At 52.0% G+C, this 24,869-nt stretch overlaps 1 protein-coding gene across 1 annotated transcript in view; it reads right to left on the bottom strand.

Annotated features, from left to right (window-relative positions):
* Positions 1–24,869, bottom strand: part of LOC140715698 (lysophospholipid acyltransferase 7-like) — a 170,944-nt gene that overhangs the window by 101,848 nt on the left and 44,227 nt on the right. The window contains exons 5-8 of the mRNA XM_073028067.1: positions 20,786–20,915; positions 14,418–14,544; positions 13,000–13,150; positions 11,654–12,011 (exon numbers count right to left, since the gene is read on the bottom strand). Coding sequence (XP_072884168.1) covers positions 11,654–12,011; positions 13,000–13,150; positions 14,418–14,544; positions 20,786–20,915 — 766 coding nt within the window. The remainder of the gene's footprint in view (positions 1–11,653; positions 12,012–12,999; positions 13,151–14,417; positions 14,545–20,785; positions 20,916–24,869) is intronic.

Raw genomic sequence — 24,869 nt, 5'->3', positions numbered from 1 at the left:
GGGAACGGAGGGAGATGGACAATGTGTCCGGGGAACGGAGAGAGATGGGCATTGTGTACGGGGAACGGAGAGAGATGGACTTTGTGTCTGGGGAACGGAGGGTGATGGGCATTGTCTATGGGGAACGGTGGGAGATGGACATTGTGTACGGGGAACGGAGGGAGATGGACATTGTGTACGGGGAACGGAGGGAGATGGACATTGTGTACGGGGAAGGGAGTGAGATGGACATTGTGTATGGGGACCGGAGGGAGATGTACATTGTGTATGGGGAACGGAGGGTGATGGACATTGTGTACAGGGAACATAGGGAGATGGGCATTGTGTACAGGGAACGGAGGGAGATGGACATTGTGTACGGGGAACGGAGGGAGATGGACATTGTGTACGGGGAACGGAGGGAGATGGAGATTGTGTACGTGGAACGGAGGGAGGTGGACATTGTGTACAGGGAACGGAGGGAGATGGACATTGTGTACGGGGAACGGGGGGAGATGGACATTGTGTATGGGGAACGGAAGGAGATGGACACTGTGTATGGGGAACGGAGGGAGATGGGCATTGTGTACGGGGAACAGACAGAGATGGACTTTGTGTATGGGGAACGGAGGGAGATGGGCATTGTCTATGGGGAACGGAGGGAGATGGACATTGTGTACGGGGAACGGAGGGAGATGGACATTGTGTCCGGGGAACGGAGAGAGATGGACATTGTGTCCGGGGAACGGAGAGAGATGGGCATTGTGTACGGGGAATGTAGGGAGGTGGACATTGTGTACAGGGAACGGAGGGAGATGGACATTGTGTACGGGGAACGGAGGGAGATGGACATTGTGTATGGGGAACGGAAGGAGATGGACACTGTGTATGGGGAACGGAGGGTGATGGACATTGTGTACGGGGAACGGAGGGAGTGTGACATTGTGTGTGGGGAATGGGGGGAGATGGACATTGTGTATGAGGAATGGAGGGAGATGGACATTGTGTACGGGGAATGGAAGGAGATGGACATTGTGTATGTGGAACGGACGGAGATGGACACTGAGCACAGGGAACGGAGGGAGATGGACATTGTGTACAGGGAACGGAGTGAGATGGGCATTGTGTACGGGGAACGAAGGGAGTGTGACATTGTGTGCGCGGAATGGGGGGAGATGGACATTGTGTACAGGGAACAGAGGGAGATGGACATTGTGTACGGGGAACGGAGGGAGATGGACATTGTGTACGGGGAACGGAGGGAGATGGACTTTGTGTATGGGGAACGGAGGGAGATGGACACTGTGTACGGGGAACGGAGGGAGATGGACATTGTGTATGCGGAACGGAGGGAGATGGACATTGTGTATGCGGAACGGAGGGAGATGAACACTGAGCACAGGGAATGTAGGGAGATGGACATTGTGTATGGGGAACGGAGGGAGGTGTACATTGTGTACGGGGAACGGAGGGAGATCGACATTGTGTACAGGGAACTGAGGGAGATGGGCATTGTGTACGGGGAACAGAGAGAGATGGGCATTGTGTACGGGGAACGGAGAGAGATGGACTTTCTGTATGGGGAACGGAGATAGATGGACATTGTGTACGGGGAACGGAGAGAGATGGACATTGTGTACGGGGAACAGAGAGAGATGGACATTGTATACGGGGAACTGAGGGAGAAGGACATTGTGTACGGGGAACGGAGGGAGATGGACATTGTGTACAGGGAACGGAGGGAGATGGACATTGTGTGCGGGCAATGGGGGGAGATGGACATTGTGTACGGGGAATGAAGGGAGTGTGACATTGTGTGCGGGGAATGGGGGGAGATGAACATTGTGTACGGGGAACGGAGGTAGATGGACATTGTGTATGGGGAACGGAGGGAGATGGACATTGTGTACGGGGAACGGAGGGAGATGGGCATTGTGTACGGGGAACGGAGGGAGATGGGCATTGTGTACAGGGAATGGAGGGAGATGGACATTGTGTACGGGGAACGGAGGGAGTGTGACATTGTGTGCGGGGATGGGGGGAGATGGACACTGTGTACAGGGAACAGAGGGAGATGGACATTGTGTACGGGGAACGGAGGGAGATGTACATTGAGTACAGGGAATGTAGGGAGATGGACATTGTGTATGAGGAATGGAGGGAGATGAACATTGTGTATGGGGAACGGAGAGAGATGGACATTGTGTATGGGGAATGGAGGGAGATCGACATTGTGTACGGGGAACGGAGGGAGATGGACATTGAGCACAGGGAATGTAGGGAGATGGACATTGTGTATGGGGAACGGAGGGAGATGGACATTGTGTACGGGGAACTGAGGGAGATGGACATTGTGTATGGGGAACGGAGAGAGATGGACATTGTGTATGGGGAACGGAGGGAGATGGACATTGTGTAAGGGGAATGGAGGAAGATGGACATTGAGCACAGGGAATGTAGGGAGATGGACATTGTGTATGGGGAATGTAGGGAGATGGACATTGTGTACGAGGAATGGAGGGAGATGGACATTGTGTACGGGGAATTGAGGGAGATGGACATTGTGTACAGGGAATGGAGGGAGATGGACATAGTGTACGGGGAACGGAGGGAGATGGGCATTGTGTACGGGGAACGGACAGAGATGGACTTTGTGTATGGGGAACGGAGGGAGATGGGCATTGTCTATGGGGAACGGAGGGAGATGGACATTGTGTACGGGGAACGGAGGGAGATGGACATTGTGTACGGGGAACGGAGGGAGATGGACATTGTGTCCGGGGAACGGAGAGAGATGGGCATTGTGTACGGGGAACGGAGAGAGATGGACTTTGTGTCTGGGGAACGGAGGGTGATGGGCATTGTCTATGGGGAACGGAGGGAGATGGACATTGTGTACGGGGAACGGAGGGAGATGGACATTGTGTACGGGGAACGGAGGGAGATGGACATTGTGTACGGGGAAGGGAGTGAGATGGACATTGTGTACAGGGAACGGAGGGAGATGGGCATTGTGTACGGGGAACGGAGGGAGATGGACATTGTGTACGGGGAAACGAGGGAGATTGACATTATGTACGGGGAAAGGAGGGAGACGGACATTGTGTATGGGGAATGGAGGGAGATGGACATTGTGTACGGGGAATGTAGAGAGATGGGCATTGTGTACGGGGAACGGAGGGAGATGGGCATTGTGTACGGGGAACGGAGGGAGTGTGACATTGTGTGCGGGGAATGGGGGGAAATGGACATTGTGTATGAGGAACGGAGAAAGTGTGACATTTTGAGCGGCGAACGGGGGGAGATGGACATTGTGTACAGGGAATGTAGGGAGATGGACATTGTGTACGGGGAACGGAGGGAGATGGACATTGTGTACGGGGAACGGAGGGAGTTGGGCATTGTGTGCGGGGAATGGAGGGAGTGTGACATTGTGTATGAGGAATGGAGGGAGATGGACATTGTGTACGGGGAACGGAGGGAGTGTGACATTGTGTGTGGGGAACGGAGGGAGTGTGACATTGTGTGCGGGGAATGGGGGGAGATGGACATTGAGCACAGGGAATGTAGGGAGATGGACATTGTGTACGGGGAACGGAGGGAGATGGACATTGTGTACACGGAACGGAGGGAGATGGACATTGTGCACGGGGAACGGAGGGAGATAGACATTGTGTACGGGGAACGGAGGGAGATGGGCATTGTGTACGGGGAACGGAGGGAGATGGGGATTGTGTACAGGGAACGGAGGGAGTTGGGCATTGTGTGCGGGGAATGGAGGGAGTGTGACATTGTGTGCGGGGAATTGGGGGAGATGGACATTGTGTATGAGGAATGGAGGGAGATGGACATTGTGTATGAGGAATGGAGGGAGATGGGCATTGTGTACGGGGAACGGAGGGAGATGGACATTGTGTACGGGGAACGGAGGGAGATGGACATTGTATATGCCGAACGGAGGGAGATGGACACTGAGCACAGGGAATGTAGCGAGATGGACATTGTGTATGGGGAACGGAGGGAGGTGTACATTGTGTACGGGGAACGGAGGGAGATGGACATTGTGTACAGGGAACTGAGGGAGATGGGCATTGTGTACGGGGAACGGAGAGACATGGACTTTCTGTATGGGGAACGGAGATAGATGGACATTGTGTACGGGGAACAGAGAGAGATGGACATTGTATACGGGGAACTGAGGGAGAAGGACATTGTGTACGGGGAACGGAGGGAGATGGACATTGTGTACAGGGAACGGAGGGAGTGTGACATTGTGTGCGGGGAATGGGGGGAGATGGACATTGTGTACGGGGAATGGAGGGAGTGTGACATTGTGTGCGGGGATGGGGGGAGATGAACATTGTGTATGGGGAACGGAGAGAGATGGACATTGTGTTCGGGGAACGGAGGGAGATGGACATTGTGTACGGGGAACGGAGGGAGATGGACATTGTGTACAGGGAATGGAGGGAGATGGACATAGTGTACGGGGAACGGAGGGAGATGGGCATTGTGTACGGGGAACGGACAGAGATGGACTTTGTGTATGGGGAACGGAGGGAGATGGGCATTGTCTATGGGGAACGGAGGGAGATGGACATTGTGTACGGGTAACGGAGGGAGATGGACATTGTGTACGGGGAACGGAGAGAGATGGACATTGTATACGGGGAACTGAGGGAGAAGGACATTGTGTACGGGGAACGGAGGGAGATGGACATTGTGTACAGGGAACGGAGGGAGATGGACATTGTGTGCGGGCAATGGGGGGAGATGGACATTGTGTACGGGGAATGAAGGGAGTGTGACATTGTGTGCGGGGAATGGGGGGAGATGAACATTGTGTACGGGGAACGGAGGTAGATGGACATTGTGTATGGGGAACGGAGGGAGATGGACATTGTGTACGGGGAACGGAGGGAGATGGGCATTGTGTATGGGGAACGGAGGGAGATGGGCATTGTGTACAGGGAATGGAGGGAGATGGACATTGTGTACGGGGAACGGAGGGAGTGTGACATTGTGTGCGGGGATGGGGGGAGATGGACACTGTGTACAGGGAACAGAGGGAGATGGACATTGTGTACGGGGAACGGAGGGAGATGTACATTGAGTACAGGGAATGTAGGGAGATGGACATTGTGTATGAGGAATGGAGGGAGATGAACATTGTGTATGGGGAACGGAGAGAGATGGACATTGTGTATGGGGAATGGAGGGAGATCGACATTGTGTACGGGGAACGGAGGGAGATGGACATTGAGCACAGGGAATGTAGGGAGATGGACATTGTGTATGGGGAACGGAGGGAGATGGACATTGTGTACGGGGAACTGAGGGAGATGGACATTGTGTATGGGGAACGGAGAGAGATGGACATTGTGTATGGGGAACGGAGGGAGATGGACATTGTGTAAGGGGAATGGAGGAAGATGGACATTGAGCACAGGGAATGTAGGGAGATGGACATTGTGTATGGGGAATGTAGGGAGTTGGACATTGTGTACGAGGAATGGAGGGAGATGGACATTGTGTACGGGGAATTGAGGGAGATGGACATTGTGTACAGGGAATGGAGGGAGATGGACATAGTGTACGGGGAACGGAGGGAGATGGGCATTGTGTACGGGGAACGGACAGAGATGGACTTTGTGTATGGGGAACGGAGGGAGATGGGCATTGTCTATGGGGAACGGAGGGAGATGGACATTGTGTACGGGGAACGGAGGGAGATGGACATTGTGTACGGGGAACGGAGGGAGATGGACATTGTGTCCGGGGAACGGAGAGAGATGGGCATTGTGTACGGGGAACGGAGAGAGATGGACTTTGTGTCTGGGGAACGGAGGGTGATGGGCATTGTCTATGGGGAACGGAGGGAGATGGACATTGTGTACGGGGAACGGAGGGAGATGGACATTGTGTACGGGGAACGGAGGGAGATGGACATTGTGTACGGGGAAGGGAGTGAGATGGACATTGTGTACAGGGAACGGAGGGAGATGGGCATTGTGTACGGGGAACGGAGGGAGATGGACATTGTGTACGGGGAAACGAGGGAGATTGACATTATGTACGGGGAAAGGAGGGAGACGGACATTGTGTATGGGGAATGGAGGGAGATGGACATTGTGTACGGGGAATGTAGAGAGATGGGCATTGTGTACGGGGAACGGAGGGAGATGGGCATTGTGTACGGGGAACGGAGGGAGTGTGACATTGTGTGCGGGGAATGGGGGGAAATGGACATTGTGTATGAGGAACGGAGAAAGTGTGACATTTTGAGCGGCAAACGGGGGGAGATGGACATTGTGTACAGGGAATGTAGGGAGATGGACATTGTGTACGGGGAACGGAGGGAGATGGACATTGTGTACGGGGAACGGAGGGAGTTGGGCATTGTGTGCGGGGAATGGAGGGAGTGTGACATTGTGTATGAGGAATGGAGGGAGATGGACATTGTGTACGGGGAACGGAGGGAGTGTGACATTGTGTGTGGGGAACGGAGGGAGTGTGACATTGTGTGCGGGGAATGGGGGGAGATGGACATTGAGCACAGGGAATGTAGGGAGATGGACATTGTGTACGGGGAACGGAGGGAGATGGACATTGTGTACACGGAACGGAGGGAGATGGACATTGTGCACGGGGAACGGAGGGAGATAGACATTGTGTACGGGGAACGGAGGGAGATGGGCATTGTGTACGGGGAACGGAGGGAGATGGGGATTGTGTACAGGGAACGGAGGGAGTTGGGCATTGTGTGCGGGGAATGGAGGGAGTGTGACATTGTGTGCGGGGAATTGGGGGAGATGGACATTGTGTATGAGGAATGGAGGGAGATGGACATTGTGTATGAGGAATGGAGGGAGATGGACATTGTGTACGGGGAACGGAGGGAGATGGACATTGTATATGCCGAACGGAGGGAGATGGACACTGAGCACAGGGAATGTAGCGAGATGGACATTGTGTATGGGGAACGGAGGGAGGTGTACATTGTGTACGGGGAACGGAGGGAGATGGACATTGTGTACAGGGAACTGAGGGAGATGGGCATTGTGTACGGGGAACGGAGAGACATGGACTTTCTGTATGGGGAACGGAGATAGATGGACATTGTGTACGGGGAACAGAGAGAGATGGACATTGTATACGGGGAACTGAGGGAGAAGGACATTGTGTACGGGGAACGGAGGGAGATGGACATTGTGTACAGGGAACGGAGGGAGTGTGACATTGTGTGCGGGGAATGGGGGGAGATGGACATTGTGTACGGGGAATGGAGGGAGTGTGACATTGTGTGCGGGGAATGGGGGGAGATGAACATTGTGTACGGGGAACGGAGGTAGATGGACATTGTGTATGGGGAACTGAGGTAGATGGACATTGTGTATGGGGAACGGAGGGAGATGGACATTGTGTACAGGGAACGGAGGGAGATGGACATTGTGTACAGGGAACGGAGGGAGATGGGCATTATGTACGGGGAACGGAGGGAGATGGGCATTGTGTACGGGGAACGGAGGGAGTGTGACATTGTGTGCGGGGATGGGGGGAGATGAACATTGTGTATGGGGAACGGAGAGAGATGGACATTGTGTTCGGGGAACGGAGGGAGATGGACATTGTGTACGGGGAACGGAGGGAGATGGACATTGTGTACAGGGAATGGAGGGAGATGGACATAGTGTACGGGGAACGGAGGGAGATGGGCATTGTGTACGGGGAACGGACAGAGATGGACTTTGTGTATGGGGAACGGAGGGAGATGGGCATTGTCTATGGGGAACGGAGGGAGATGGACATTGTGTACGGGTAACGGAGGGAGATGGACATTGTGTACGGGGAACGGAGGGAGATGGACTTTGTGTACGGGGAACGGAGGGAGATGGACATTGTGTACGGGGAACGGAGAGAGATGGGCATTGTGTACAGGGAACGGAGAGAGATGGACTTTGTGTCTGGGGAACGGAGGGTGATGGGCATTGTGTACGGGGAATGGAGAGAGATGGACATTGTATACGGGGAACGGAGGGAGATGGGCATTGTGTACGGGGAACGAAGGGAGTGTGACATTGCGTACAGGGAACGGAGGGAGATGGACATTGTGTACGGGGAACGGAGGGAGATGGGCATTGTGTACGGGGAACGGAGGGAGATGGACATTGTGTACGGGGAAACGAGGGAGATGGGCATTGTGTACGGGGAACGGAGGGAGTGTGACATTGTGTGCGGGGAATGGGGGGAAATGGACATTGTGTATGAGGAACGGAGAAAGTGTGACATTTTGAGCGGCGAACGGGGGGAGATGGGCATTGTGTACGGGGAACGGAGGGAGATGGACATTGTGTACGGGGAAACGAGGGAGATGGACATTATGTACGGGGAAAGGAGGGAGACGGACATTGTGTATGGGGAATGGAGGGAGATGGACATTGTGTACGGGGAACGGAGAGAGATGGGCATTGTGTACGGGGAACGTAGGGAGATGGGCATTGTGTACGGGGAACGGAGGGAGTGTAACATTGTGTGCGGGGAATGGGGGGAAATGGACATTGTGTATGAGGAACGGAGAAAGAGTGACATTGTGAGCGGCGAATGGGGGGAGATGGACATTGTGTACAGGGAACAGAGGGAGATGGACATTGTGTACGGGGAACGGAGGGAGATGGACATTGTGTACGGGGAACGGAGGGAGTTGGGCATTGTGTGCGGGGAATGGAGGGAGTGTGACATTGTGTATGAGGAATGGAGGGAGATGGACATTGTGTACGGGGAACGGAGGGAGATGGACATTGTGTATGGGGAATGGAGGGAGATGGACATTGTGTACGGGGAACGGAGGGAGATGGACATTGTGTACGGGGAACGGAGGGAGTTGGGCATTGTGTGCGGGGAATGGAGGGAGTGTGACATTGTGTATGAGGAATGGAGGGAGATGGACATTGTGTACGGGGAACGGAGGGAGATGGACATTGTGTATGGGGAACGGAGGGAGATGGACACTGAGCACAGGGAATGTAGGGAGATGGACATTGTGTATGGGGAACGGAGGGAGGTGGACATTGTGTACGGGGAACGGAGGGAGATGGACATTGTGTACAGGGAACTGAGGGAGATGGGCATTGTGTACGGGGAACGGAGGGAGATGGACATTGTTTATGAGGAATGGAGGGAGATGGACATTGTGTACGGGGAACGGAGGGAGATGGACATTGTGTACAGGGAACTGAGGGAGATGGGCATTGTGTACGGGGAACGGAGAGAGATGGGCATTGTGTACGGGGAACGGAGAGACATGGACTTTGTGTATGGGGAACGGAGGGAGATGGACATTGTGTACGGGGAACAGAGAGAGATGGACATTGTATACGGGGAACGGAGGGAGAAGGACATTGTGTACCGACTTAAGAACTTTTTAAAAGCTATTAATGCTTTTTGAGACGGTGATTTAGATGCATATCATATTTTTTTTTACTGAGTTAAGTATTGTATGTAATTAGTTTTGCTACAGCAAGTGTATGGGACATTGGAAAAAAGTTCAATTTCCCCATGGGGATGAATAAAGTATCTATCTATCGATCTATCTATCTTGTGTATGGGGAATGGAGGGAGATGGACATTGTGTACGGGGAACAGAGGGAGATGGACATTGTGTATGGGGAATGGAGGGAGATGGACATTGTGTACGGGTGGACATTGTGTACGGGGAACGGAGGGAGATGGACATTGTGTACAGGGAACGGAGGGAGATGGGCATTGTGTACAGGGAACGGAGGGAGATGGGCATTGTGTACGGTGAACGGAGGGAGTGTCACATTGTGTGCGGGGAATGGGGGGAGATGGACACTGTTTACAGGGAACAGAGGGAGATGGACATTGTGTACGGGGATCGGAGGGAGATGGACATTGTGTATGGGGAACGGAGGGAGATGGACATTAAGCACGGGGAATGTAGGGAGATGGACATTGTGTATGGGGAATGGAGGGAGATGGACATAGTGTACGGGGAACGGAGGGAGATGGACATTGTGTACGGGGAACGGAGGGAGATGGACATTGTGTATGGGGAATGGAGGGAGATGGACATTGTGTACAGGTGGACATTGTGTACGGGGAACGGAGGGAGATGGGCATTGCGTACAGGGAACGGATGGAGATGGACATTGTGTACGGGGAACGGAGGGAGATGGACATTGTGTACGGGGAACGGAGGCAGATGGACATTGTGTACGGGGAACGGAGGGAGATGGACATTGTGTACGGGGTACGGAGGGAGATGGGCATTGTGTACGGGGAACGGAGGGAGATGGGCATTATGTACGGGGAACGGAGGGAGATGGACATTGTGTACGGGGAACGGAGGGAGATGGACATTGTGTACGGGGAAAAGAGGGAGATGGACATTGTGTATGGGGAACGGAGGGAGATGGACATTCAGCACAGGGAATGTAGGGAGATGGACACTGTGTATGGGGAACGGAGGAAGATGGACATTGTGTACGGGGAACGGAGGGAGATGGGCATTGTGTACAGGGAACGGAGGGAGATGGACATTGTGTATGGGGAACGGGGGGAGATGGACATTGTGTATGGGGAACGGGGGGAGATGGACATTGTTTACGGGGAACGGAGGGAGATGGACATTGTGTACGGGGAACGGAGGCAGATGGACATTGTGTATGGGGAACGGAGGGAGATGGGCATTGTGTACAGGGAACGGAGGGAGATGGACATTGTGTATGGGGAACGGGGGGAGATGGACATTGTGTATGGGGAACGGGGGGAGATGGACATTGTTTACGGGGAACGGAGGGAGATGGACATTGTGTACGGGGAACGGAGGCAGATGGACATTGTGTATGGGGAACGGAGGGAGATGGACATTGTGTACGGGGAACGGAGGGAGATGGACATTGTGTATCGGGAACGGAGGGAGATGGACATTGTGTACAGGGAACGGAGGGAGATGGACATTGTGTACGGGGAACGGAAACGGAGGGAGATGGACATTGTGTATGGGGAACGGAGGGAGATGGACATTGTGTACGGGGAACGGAGGGAGATGGACATTGTGTACGGGGAACGGAGGGAGATGGACATTGTGTACGGGGAACGGAGGGAGATGGACATTGTGTACAGGGAACGGAGGGAGATGGGCATTGTGTACAGGGAACGGAGGGAGATGGGCATTGTGTACGGAGAACGGAGGGAGATGGACATTGTGTATGGGGAACGGAGGGAGATGGACATTGTGTATGGGGAATAGAGGGAGATGGACATTGTGTACGGGGAACGGAGGGAGATGGACATTGTGTACGGGGAACGGAGGGAGATGGACATTGTGTACAGGGAACGGAGGGAGATGGGCATTGTGTACAGCAAACGGAGGGAGATGAACATTGTGTATGGGGAACGGGGAGAGATGGACATTGTGTACGGGGAACGGAGGGAGTGTGACGCCTAACCCAAACGGAGCGCAACACTCTTGCGCAACGGAATGCAAATCACGACCCCCAACACAGCGTAAATTCCAAACCCAACGGGGCTAGAATCATGCTCTCAATGAAGCAAGACGCCAGACCCCAACGGGTGTGATGCTCTATTCCAACAGTGTGCGACACAAATGGGGTGAGACCACTAACTCCTGACCCTGAGAGCACATCCTGACCTGTCAGTGTAGCTGGGATCGGTGGGACCGTTCCCCGGACGGGAGCGGGCAGACACCGGGTACGCCCCAAGTCCAGAGGCAATACACGCTCCCTCAGCGAAGGTCCAGGCCACATAGAAGCGTAGACGGAACGTCAGGAAGAGGGCGGCCGTGTAGAGCAGCGTGTAGGCGAAGCCGTGGCGAGCAAAATCGGCCGTGCGTACGAAGTCCAATGGGAAAAGGTGTGAGAAAAGCAGGAATGCCAGCCCATAGAGTGGTGCCAGTGACAGGTGACGGAGCAGAGGATCCCAGCTCGGCACTCGGGGCAGGCGGGAATTCTGCACCCAGTCGCGGTATGTCCGATAGCGGTAGAACGGCCCTGTGGGGGGGGGGGGAGGAAGACCGTTAGTGGGGGGAGAGAATGAGAAAGGGGAGGAGACAGAAAGGAGGGGGAGCACAGAGAAGGGGGAAAGAGAAAGGGGAGAGGGAAAAGGAGGGGGTGAAAGGAGGCAAGGTGAGAATTCGGGGGCAAAAGTTTAAGGGTAACACTAGGGGGAATTTCTTTACTCAGAGAGTGGTAGCTGTGTGGAATGAGCTTCCAGTAGAAGTGGTAGAGGTAGGTCCGGTATTGTCATTTAAAGTAAAATTGGATACGTATATGGACAGGAAAGGAAAGGAATGTGCTGAGTGTGGGCCAGTGGGACTAGGTGAGTGTAAGCGTTGGCATGGACTAGAAGGGCTGAGATGGCCTGTTTCCGTGCTGTAATTGTTATACGGTTATAAGGGGACTAAGGGGAGACAGAGGGGAGGATACAGGGTGAGGGGTGATGTAGGAGGGTGGTTTGGATGGGCGTGTAGAGGGCTGATGGAGGTGAAGGAGCGAAGGGTGTGAGGGGAATGAGAGGGTGGGTGGGGGTGGAGAGGGTGCACGAGGGTGGATGTGGGGGATGAGAGAGTGTGTGGGGTTGTTGGGGGGTGCATGGGGGTGGGTCGGGTGGGTGGGTGTGGAGAATGGGTGAGGTGGTGTGAAAAGGGTTGTGATAGGGGGATGAGACGGTGGGTAGGGGTGGTGAGGGGTGAGATGGGGATGAGGATGTGCGTGATGGTGGAGAAGGGGGTTTGATGGGTGATGAGAGGGTGGGTGGGGGTGGAGAGCAGGTGAGGGGGTGTGATGGGATGAGAGGGTGGTTTTGGGTGGAGGGGAGTTGAGGGGGGATGAGAGAGTGGATGGGGGTGAGGGGATGTGATGGGGAAGATGAGAGGATGGGTGGGGGTGAGGGGGGATGAGCGGGTGGGTGGCAGTGGAGAAAGAAGATGGCGTTGAGTTAGGGAGTAGGTGCCAGGGTTTGGACGAAGGGATCTCTCACCGGTCATAATGCCCAGGTAACAGTAGCTGTAACACAGAACCTCCCGTAGTCCAGGCATCACCCCGTCCAGCGGATGACGACCAGGGACAGTCCGTCCCCGGCTCAACGCCTCCAGGTACACCGGGTTCAACTCTGCCGCCAGGCTCACCATCTGGTGAGTGAGAGAGACAGAGAACGAGAGACTGTGAGGGTGATAGAAGAGGAGACGGGGAGAGGAGAGAGGGGGACAGAAAGGAAGAGAATGAGGGGGAAGAGAGGGGGTAAGAGAGGAAGGAGGGGGTAAGAGGAAGGAGAGGGGGTAAGAGGAAGGAGAGGAGTAAGAGGAAGGAGAGGGGAAGAGAGGAAGGAGAGGGGAAGAGAGGAAGGAGAGGGGAAGAGAGGAAGGAGAGGGGAAGAGAGGAAGGAGGGGAAGAGAGGAAGGAGGGGAAGAGAGGAAGGAGGGGGAAGAGGGGAAGGAGGGGGAAGAGGGGAAGAGGGGAAGGGGGAAGAGGGGAAGAGAGGAAGGAGAGGGGAAGAGAGGAAGGAGAGGGGGAAGAGAGGAAGGAGAGGGGGAAGAGAGGAAGGAGAGGGGAAGAGAGGAAGGAGAGGGGAAGAGAGGAAGGAGGGGGAAGAGGGGAAGGAGGGGGAGGAGGGAGGAAGGAGGGGGAAGGGGGAGAGAGGAGGGAAGGGAGGGAAGAGAGGGAGAGAGAGAAGAGAGGGAGAGAGAGAAGGGAAGAGAGGGAGAGAGAAGGGAAGAGAGGGAGAGAGAAGGGAAGAGAGGGAGAGAGAAGGGAAGAGAGGGAGAGAGAAGGGAAGAGAGCGGGAGAGGGTGCAGAAGAGTGGGAGAAAGGGAGAGAGAGGGGTTGAGAGGTAGGGGAGCAGGGAGACGGTGTAGGGGGGAGTAGAGTGGGGAGGGGTGAGTGTAGAGATGGGGAAGAGGTGGGAGGGTGTGGGAGGAGGAGATGAGAGGGTATAAGAGGGGGTATAAGGAATGAGAGGGGAAAGGGAAGAGGGTAGAGAGCAGGGGGTGAGAGTGGGAGTGGAGAGAGGGTGAGGGGCAGGGACAGTGGGTAGGGGAAGAGTGGAAAGAGAGGGAGGGGGTGGGGAAAGAGGGGGAGGGGTGGGGAAAGAGTGGGTGGGGTGGGGAAAGAGGGGGAGGGGTGGGGAAAGAGGGGGAGGGGTGGGGAAAGAGTGGGTGGGGTGGGGAAAGAGTGGGTGGGGTGGGGAAAGAGTGGGTGGGGTGGGGAAAGGGGGAGGGGTGGGGAAAAGGGCTGAGGAGGGATGGGGAAAGGGGCTAGGGAGGGGGAGAGTGGAGGGTAATGAGGGGCAGAGTGGGGAGAACAGGTGGGGGATAGAGGGTGTGTGTTAGAGGGAGAGTGCGTGGTCAGCAACTGGCCCTCCCGCCCCTGGTCAACCCCCACCACCTGGTTTGCACTCACCTTGAGCGTCAGCAGGAGCTGGACGGCATTGGCGAAGGGATTGGGAGCTGGCAGCCTCAGGTAGCCTAGCATGCGGAAGAGGAGAAGATACGAGAACATCCAAGCCATTGTCAGCTGGTAGCAGTATCTGCGGGAGAGAGTGAAAGCTCTTGGCTTGTCCAATTGCCCCACAACGATTGCAGACGAGTGGCTCTCCCACTGTGACTGGCTCGGGAAGGTCACCAGTATCTCGAACAATGCACGCAAAAAGCTGGAGTGACTACTGTGTGCGGCAGGGTACAGCGCCAGCATTCCGGGTTCAATACCCACTGCTGCCTGTAGGGCATTTGTAGGTCCTCCCGGTGACTGCGTGGGTTTCCTCTGGGTGTTCCAGTTTCCTCCCACAGTCCAAAGCCGTACCGGTTGGTAGGTGAATTGGGTGGCATAGAGGCATCGGCCTGTTATGGTGCCGTTTCTCCAAATAAACAACTAGTTATTGACTGAAGGGATAGAAATATGTCCTTCGGCGCAAATGGTCCATGCTGATATACTCTCTTCTACCTGTGTTCGGATCTCATCCATGTAAACCACAGGTACCGAACTTTTTTCATGTCATTAACTGAGGGGTCTGTGGACCCCAGGCTGGGAACCCCTACTCTCAACCTTTCCAATCAATGTAGTTGTCCCAATACCTTTGACACGTTGATGACATTAACTCCCTCCCTCCCCCAAGCAGCTCCTGCTGACCAAACTCCATCTGCCTGCCTTTCACCGTAACCGTTCCTATCCATGTACCTGTCCAAATCTCTTTTTAACGTTGTCAAAGTTCCAGCCTCAACCACTTCCTCTGGCAGCTCGTTCCATAGACAGACCACCCTCTGGGTGAAAAAGTTGCCCCTCAGGTCCCTATGAAATCTCCCTCCCCCTCACCTTAAACCTGTGCCCTCTGGTTCTTGATCACCCAGCCCTGCGGAGATGGATTGCCCAAACCTGTGCCCTTCGATCTCTGACACACCTCCCAACCTGACTGACCTCTCAATATAACTCAGTTGCTCGAGTCCTGGCAACATCCTCAGAAATCTCCTCTGCACTCTTTCCATCTTTCCAGAACTCAACACAATACTCCAAATTCCACACTGGAGTAAGATTGGACATCTTGGTGAGTGGAGCCCGAACAACAACCTTTCACTCAACGTCAGTAAAAAAATAAAGAGCTAGGGTCATTTAATCATAGTCTTTAAAAAATACAGCCCAGGTTTTGTATCCCTCTATCAAGTTTCCTACATGCAAAGAAATATAGTCCTAACCTATTCAATCTTTCTTTATAACTCAGGCCCTCTGTACTCTTTCTAACTATTTACATCTTTCCTGTAGTTAGGTAACCAAAACTGCATGCAACACTCCAAATTAGGCCTCACCAACATCTTATACAACCGGAAACATAACAACCCACTTCCTGTACTCAATGCATTGAATGACGGAAATCAATGTGCCAAAACCTTTCTTTATAACCTTATCTACCTGTGACGCCACTTTCAATGAGTGATGGTTCTGTATTGCCACAACCTCGATCCAAGTGTTGTATTGCACTCAATGAGTGATGGGCCTGTATTGCCAGACCCCTATCCCCCTGTTGTACCGCACTCAATGAGTGATGGACATGTATTGCCAGACCCCTATCCCCGTGTTGTACCGCACTCAATGAGTGAAGGACCTGTATTGCCAGACCCCTATCCCCGTGTTGTACCGCACTCAATGAGTGATGGACCTGTATTGCCAGACCCCTATCCCCGTGTTGTACCGCACTCAATGAGTGATGGACCTGTATTGCCAGACCCCTATCCCTGTGTTGTACCGCACTCAATGAGTGATGGACCTGTATTGCCAGACCCCTATCCCCGTGTTGTACCACACTCAATGAGTGATGGACCTGTATTGCCAGACCCCTATCCCCCTGTTGTACCGCACTCAATGAGTGATGGACCTGTATTGCCAGACCCCTATCCCTGTGTTGTACCGCACTCAATGAGTGATGGACCTGTATTGCCAGACCCCTATCCCCGTGTTGTACCACACTCAATGAGTGATGGACCTGTATTGCCAGACCCCTATCCCCCTGTTGTACCACACTCAATGAGTGATGGACCTGTATTGCCAGACCCCTATCCCCCTGTTGTACCGCACTCAATGAGTGATGGACCTGTATTGCCAGACCCCTATCCCCCTGTTGTACCGCACTCAATGAGTGATGGACCTGTATTGCCAGACCCCTATCCCTGTGTTGTACCGCACTCAATGAGTGATGGACCTGTATTGCCAGACCCCTATCCCCCTGTTGTACCACACTCAATGAGTGATGGACCTGTATTGCCAGACCCCTATCCCCCGTGTTGTACTGCACTCAATGAGTGATGGACCTGTATTGCCAGACCCCTATCCCTGTGTTGTACCGCACTCAATGAGTGATGGACCTGTATTGCCAGACCCCTATCCCCCGTGTTGTACTGCACTCAATGAGTGAAGGACCTGTATTGCCAGACCCCTATCCCTGTGTTGTACCGCACTCAATGAGTGACGGACCTGTATTGCCAGACCCCTATCCCCCGTGTTGTACTGCACTCAATGAGTGACGGACCTGTATTGCCAGACCCCTATCCCTGTGTTGTACCGCACTCAATGAGTGATGGACCTGTATTGCCAGACCCCTATACCTGTGTTGTACCGCACTCAATGAGTGACGGACCTGTATTGCCAGACCCCTATCCCCCTGTTGTACCGCACTCAATGAGTGATGGACCTGTATTGCCAGACCCCTATCCCCCTGTTGTACCGCACGCAATGAGTGATGGACCTGTATTGCCAGACCCCTATCCCCCTGTTGTACCGCACTCAATGAGTGATGGACCTGTATTGCCAGACCCCTATCCCCGTGTTGTACCGCACTCAATGAGTGACGGACCTGTATTGCCAGACCCCTATCCCCGTGTTGTACCGCACTCAATGAGTGATGGACCTGTACTGCCAGACCCCTATCCCCACGTTGTACCGCACTCAATGAGTGATGGACCTGTATTGCCAGACCCCTATCCCCGTGTTGTACCGCACTCAATGCCCTACCGTTCACTGTCAGACCTACCACACTAAAATGCAACGTCTTGCACTTGTCTGCATTAAATTCCATTTTCCAGCTGGTCCAGATCCCTCTGCAAGCCATGATAGCCTTCCTCACTGACAACTGCACCCCTAATCTTCTTGTCATTTGCTGATCCGGTTAACCACATTATCATCCAGACTGTTGATATCGATGACAAACAGCAACGGACCGTGCAGCTGCTAGTCACAGGCCTTCAGTCAAAGAGGCAACCATCTACTACAACTCTCTGGCTTTTTCCACAAAGCCAATGTTTAATTCAATTTACTCGCTCATCCTAAATGCCAAGTGACTGAACCTTCTTGACCAGCTTCCCATGTGGAACTTAGTCAAATGCCTTACTGAAAGTCCATGCCTTACTGAAAGATGCTCTGCCTTGCCTTCATCAACTTTACTGGAAACTTCCTTGAAAAACTGTAAGATTGGTTAGGCATGACCTACCACACAGGAAGCCATGCCGACTATCCTTAATCAATCCACGTCTAACCAAAAACTTGTATATTCAGACCCTTAGAATCCCTTCTAATAACTTTCCCACAACTGGTGACACACTCACTGGCCTATAATCTCCTGGTTTATTTTACCTTTTATTCTGACAGGCACATACCAGCTTTGCACTCTCAAAATCTCACATTTGAGGCCTTCCACTTATCAAGTACACCTCTGTCAGAAAACAGCCTGTCCCAATCCACACTTGCCAAATCCTTTTTGATACCAAAATCGGCCTTTCTTCAATTTAGAATCTGTCCGCAGACCAGACCTCCCTTTTTCCATATTTACTTTGAAACAAATGACATTGTGATCACGAGATGCAAAATGTTTCCTACACAAACTTCTGTCACCTGCCCTGTCTCATTCCCTAATAGTAGATAAAGTTTCACACTCTCTCTCGTCGGGACTTCTACATACTGATCAAGAAAATGTTCCTGAACACAATTGACAAATACTACTGAGTCCTTTTACAGTATGGAGTCCCAGTCAATATGTGGAAAGTTAAAACCACCTGCTATACCAACCTAATGTTTCTTGTAACATTCTGTAATCTCTCTACAAACGTCTTCCCTTAATTTGGGTGGGTGGTCTGTAATACAGACCTATCAACAAGGTCACACATTTCTTATTTATCAGTTCCACCCAAAAATGCCTCACTAGACAAGTTCTCCAATCTGTCCTGACTGAGCACTGCCGTGACATTTTCCTTGACTAGTAAAGCCACCCCTTCTCCTTTAATCTCTCCCACGCTGTCGTGTCTAACACAACGTAACCCTGGATTACTGAGCTGCCAGTCCTGCCCCTCCTGCAAACAAGTTTCACCACAGCTCAACTCTTCTCCCCCCACTTCCCTTCTGAGTCACAGAGCCAGAAACCGCTGTGACTTTCCTCTGCTGGATCATTTCCCACATAGCAGTATTGAATGTTTTATACCTGTTGTTGAGGGGGATGGCCACTGGGGTACTCTACACTGTATAACCCCTTTCTCACTTCTGACTGTCACCAGGTTTCCTGAGTCCTGCACTATCATCCCCTCAGCCTCCCAAATGATCCAGATTTCATCCAGTTCTTTAATGCAGAGTGTTAGAAGCTGCAAATTTTTGCACTTCTAGCAGGTGTAGTGGACACTGGAGGTCTGCCTGCCTCCCCACATCCTACAAGAGGAGCATTCCACTATCCTGCCTGGCATCCCTACTGTTTTAACTGAGCTGATATAAAGGAGGAAAAACAATAAATTGTGGGAGAGAACAAAAACTCTACCCCCAGTTCATTTGCCTACAGCTAAGTTTGTCTACACTTCCCACTGCCTCGGTAAAGCAACTAATTGACTTTGTGAGGGGGTAGACATGCACTGGTCCACAACAGGAGATCTTGGCGCTTACACAGGTCAGACATAGACAACGGGCTGCCCACACCCCCACCAGCTCCTTTTGGTTTGTGTCATTTGCCCTTCTCCAATTAAACGATTGAAGATGGGAAAATGCTGACTAATTACATCACGGTCTGGTACAGCAATTCGTATGCTCAGGAAGGTAAGAAGCTGCAGAGTGCATTGCACTCAGCCCAGTACATCACGGGTACATCCCTCCCCACCGTCAGGAGTAGCTACACAAGGTGCTGCCTCAAGAAGGCAAGGTCACCATCAAAGATCGCCACCATCCGGGCCGTGTCTCCCATCGGGCAGGAGGTACAGAAGCCTGAAGCCCCACTTTACCAGGTTTAGGGTCGGCTACCTCCCTTCAACCAATTAGCACTACCCTAATCACAGAAACACCATGACCACTTAGTTTAATCGTGTTCCTTCTGTGGAAAATTGCGTCTGATTTATCTTTAATTTCTGTGTTTCTTTGTGAGTGATGCTGTGTGCCTTTGATGTCGCTGCAAGAAAGTTTTTCATTGCACCCGTGTTCACACGGGCTCGTGCTTCTTGATTCATCACCAGCAATGATGAGATGGCCTTTAGAGAGGAGGTGGAAGAGTCAGGGCCTGGTCCAGACAAGTAACCTCTTCCTCAATGCCAACAGGACAAAGAGTTGGAATCAAAACTCTGGGGTATATACAATCTTGTCCAGGTGACTTATCTACCTTCAGACTTTTCAGCTTCCCAAGAACCTTCTATCTAGTTCTGGTAGCTTCATACGCTTCATGCCCCTGACACCTGGAACTGCTAGTGCCTTCCACAGTGAAATGTCTAATACCAGAGGACACGCATTGAAGGTGAGGGGGGATGTGAGGGTTAAGTTTTTTTTACTCAGAGGTGGATGCCTGGAATGTTCTGCCTGATATGGTAGTACAGGCAAATACATTTGAGGCTTTTAAAAGACGTTTGGATAGGCACATGGATGTGAGGAAGATGGAGGGATGTGGACATTGTAGAGGTAGGAGAGATTAGTTTGAGGGTTTTTTGATTCACTTTTTGTCACAGGTCTGTTCCTGTTCTGTTCTATGTTCTATTAATCACCCTTTCCACTGCTGATGAGGACTGGTGTGTGTTCCCTTGGCTTCCCCTCCCTGAATCCACAATCAATTCCTTTGTTTTAATGATGTTCAGTGCAAGTCAAGCAGCCGATCTATCTTGCTCCTGTGCTCCTCCTTGTCACCACTTGAAACTCTGCCAACGGTTGTGTTGCTGGCAAATTTATTAATAGCATTTATGCTGTGCCTAGCCACACAGCTGTGGGTGTAGAGAATAAAGCAGTAGGTCTCAGTGAGGGGTGAGGGGTCAAGGGACATAATGGACACGTACCTGGTGCAGAACCTGATGATTGCCCAGGTGATGAAGATACACAAGAACGAATGGAAGGTGTGAACGCCACAGGTTGCCGCGACAATAGTGAACCCAATCAGTGTGGCGCCGTACTGTCTCCCCAGCTTCCCTGTGGGGTGGCGAGAGAGAGAGAGAGAGGGTCACTGGCAGGATCCCCACCACGTCCAGCATGGAGACAGACCATTCATCAATGCCAACCCAGATTCTCATCTAAGCCAGGTCCAGTTGTCCTTCTATACCTTTCCTATCCATGCACCTGCCTTTTTAAATGTTGTTAAAGTTCCTGCCTCAATTACTTCTTCTGGAAGTTTGTTCCATAGACAGACCACCCTCTGGGTGGAAAAAGCTGCCCCTCAGGTCCCTATTAAATCTCTTTCCCCTCTCACCTTGAACCTGTGCCCTCTGGTACTTGATTGCCCAACCCTGGGAAAAAGACAGTGCTCATTCACCCTACCTGTACACCTTGTGGTTTTATACACCTCTCAGTCTCCTACACTCCATGGGCCATTTTTGAAGTGCCCATCGTTGGAGAAAATTAGAGTGAAGATTTCGAGCCTTCAGCTCTTCAAGGCTTAAGTAAGAGAAAGCAAAAGAAAAAGATGAAGGTTGACTATTCTTTCTCCCCTACAGTTCCTCGTTTTTCCTTCTTTCTATCTGCTCAGTTAGGATAGTAGAGATACCAGGCAGGGTAGTGGCGTGTTTCTCTTGCAGGATGCGGAAAGGAAGGGAGACCCCCGTCTCCTTGACAACTACATTTGTGAGAAGTGTATCCTGCTGCAGCTTCTAGCGCTCTGCATTAAGGAGTTGGATCTGGAACTGGATGAAATCTGGACCAACTGGGAGGCTGAGGGGTAGATAGGACATAAAGAAAGATAGTTACACCTAAGGTGCAGGACACGGGATGACAGTCAGGAAGGGGCAAGGGGAAAGGGATTAAACAGTCAGTACAAAGTACCCCTGTGGCCATCACCCTCAACAATAGGTATACTAATTTGGATTCTTGTGGGGGGATGACCTAGCAGAGGAAAGTCACAGAGGTCAGATCTCTGGAACTGACTCAAAAGGGAAGGGGAGGAGGAGAAAAGGCAAACTGTGGTGACAGGGTTAGGGGAACTGAAAGGTGGTTCTGTGGATGAGAATGGTTTGATGATGATACTTTATTGATCCCAATGCAAAACATAGTGTCATGGTAGTATCCCAAGTGCACAAATATAAACGCAAACACGAGGAAATCTGCAGATGCTGGAAATTCAAGCAACACACACAAAATGCTGGTGGAAGCACATTGGGCCGAGACCCTTCGTCAGGACAAACTGAAAGAAAAGATAGTAAGAGATTTGAAAGTGGGAGGGATAGGAGGGGGAGGGATAAAGCTAAGAGCTGGAAAGGTGATTGGCAAAAGGCAAAAAGAGCTGGAGAAGGGAAAGGATCATGGGACAGGAGGCCTAGGGAGAAAGAAAGGGGGAGGGGAGCACCAGAGGGAGATGGAGAACAGGCAAGGAGTGATGGGCGAAGAGAGAAAAAAAGGGTGTGTGTGTGTGTGTGTGTGAGAGAGAGAGAGAGAGAGAGAGAGAGAGAGAATAATAAATAAATAAATAAGGGATGGGGTTAGAAGGGGAGGAGGAGCTTTAACGGAAGTTAGAGAAATCAATGTTCATGCCATCAGGTTGGAGGCTACTCAGACAGTATATAAGGTGTTGTTCCTCCAACATGAGTGTGGCTTCATCTTGACAGTAGAGGAGGCCATGGATAGGCATATCAGAATGGGAATGGGATGCAGAATTAAAATGTGTGGCCACTGTGAGATCCTGCTTTCTCTGGCGGACAGAGCATACGTGTTCAGTGAAATGGTCTCCCAGTCTGCGTCAGGTCTCACCAATATATAAAAGACCACACCGGGAGCACCGGACGCAGTATACCACACCGGCCAATTCACAGGTGAGGTGTCGCCTCACCTGGAAGGACTGTCTGGGGCCCTGAATGAGGGAGGAAGTGTAAGGGCAGGTGTAGCACTTGTTCCACTTACAAGGATAAGTGCCAAGAGGGAGATCGGAGGGAAGGGACGGGGAGGATGAATGGACAAGGGAGTCGCTTAGGGAGCGATCCCTGTGGAAAGCAGAAAGGGGGGGGGGGGGGGAGAGTGGGAAACGTGCTTGGTAGTGGGATCCCGCTGGAGGTGGCGGAAGTTACAGACCCAAATTATATGTTGGACCCAGAGGTTGGTGGGGTGGTAGATGAGGACAAGGGGAACCCTAACCCGAGTGGGGTGGCGGGTGGATGGGGTGAGGGCAGATGTGTGGGAAATGGGAGAGATCCGTTTGAGAGCAGAGTTGATGGTGGAAGAAGGGAAGCCGCTTTCTTTAAAAAAGGAAGACATCTCCTTCATCCTGGAATGAAAAGCCGCATCCTGAGAGCAGATGCAGTGGAGATGGAGGAATTGTGAGAAGGGGATGGCATTTTTGCAAGAGACAGGGTAGGAAGAGGAATAGTCCAGGTAGCTGTGAGAGTCCGTAGGCTTATAGTAGATATCAGTAGATAAGTTGTCTCCAGAGATGGAGACGGAAAGATCAAGGAAGGGGAGGGAAGTGTCGTTAATGGACCAGGTCAATTTGAGGGCAGGGTGAAAGTTGAAAGCAAAGTTAATGAAGTCGACAAGCTCAGCATGCGTGCAGGAGGCAGCGCTAATGCAGTTATCGATGTAGCGAAGGAAAAGTGGGGGACGGATACCTGTATAGGCTTGGAACATGGACTGTTACACAAAGCCAACAAAAAGGCAGGCATAGCTGGGACCTATATGGGTCCCCATGGCTACACCTTTGGTTTCTCTAACTTCCATTAATGCCCCTCCTCCCCTTCTTACCCCATCCTTATTTATTTATTATTCCCCCTTTTTTCTCTTTTTCTGTCCCTCTCACAATCACTCCTTGCCCGCTATAGGTTGACTCATTATAGATTCTAATGGCCAAAGGTAAGAATGACTTTGTATAGTACTTTGGAGCAGCATAGTTGTCTCAGTCTATTACTAAAATATGCTCCTCTGTTCAGCCAAGGTGGCATGCAGAGGGTCAGAAACATTGTCCAGACTTGCCAGGGTTTTCTATAAGGTCCTTTGTTCTAGCACAGCCTCCAGTGTGTCCAGTTTGACTCCTATAACAGAGCCAGTCTTTATCAGTTTATTGAGCCTGATAGCTCCCTTGTTGATGCCATTGCCCCAACGCACCACCGCATAGAAGATCTTTCTGGCAACAAAACACTGGTAGAATATGTGAAGGAGAGGCCTGCATACTCCAAGGGACTTCCGTCTCCTCGGGAAGTAGAGGCAACTCTGGCCCTTCTTGTACACAGCCTCTGTATTGGTGCTGCACTCAGGTCTGTCATCCAGGTGCTGGTAGGTCTTCGACACACCCACATCCTCACCATCAATAGTAACAGGGAGCAGTGCAGACTTAATCTTCCTAAAGTCCACCGCCATCTCCTTTGTCCTACTGATGCTGAGCTGCAGATGATTCAGCTTGCACTGTTTGACAAGGTCCTCTACCAAGACCCTGCATTCATCCTCCTGCCCTCCCTTAATACACCCAACTATTGCAGAGTCATCAGAGAATTTCTGCAAATGACAAGAATCAGTGTTGTATCTAAAGTCTGAAGTACACAGGGTAAACAGGAAAGAAGACAATATAGTCCCCAGTGAGGTCCCAGTGCTACTTATAGCCATGTCTGACACACAGCTCTGGTGCTGCGGTCCGGGATATCTCAGACTAAGTCCTCAGCATTCTTAAGTAGGAGGGTGAACAGCCAGAAGTTGTGGTCCATGTAGGTACCAATGACATGGGTAGGAAGAATGACTAGGTTCTTCAAAATGAGTTCAGGAAGTTCGCTGCTAAGTTAAAGGGCAGGACCTTCAGGGTTGTGATCTCAGAATTGCTACCTTTGCCACATGCTAGTGAAGCCAGAAATAGCAAGATTACAGATGAATACGTGGCTAAGGAATCGGTATAGGAGGGAGGGCATATGATTTTTGGACGATTGGCATCTCTTCCAAGAAAGGTGGAACCTGTACAGA

The sequence above is a fragment of the Hemitrygon akajei genome, chromosome 24 (assembly GCF_048418815.1).
Source record: "Hemitrygon akajei chromosome 24, sHemAka1.3, whole genome shotgun sequence".
Classification (NCBI taxonomy): Eukaryota; Metazoa; Chordata; class Chondrichthyes; order Myliobatiformes; family Dasyatidae; genus Hemitrygon; species Hemitrygon akajei.
This window is presented reverse-complemented; position numbering and strand designations above follow the sequence as displayed.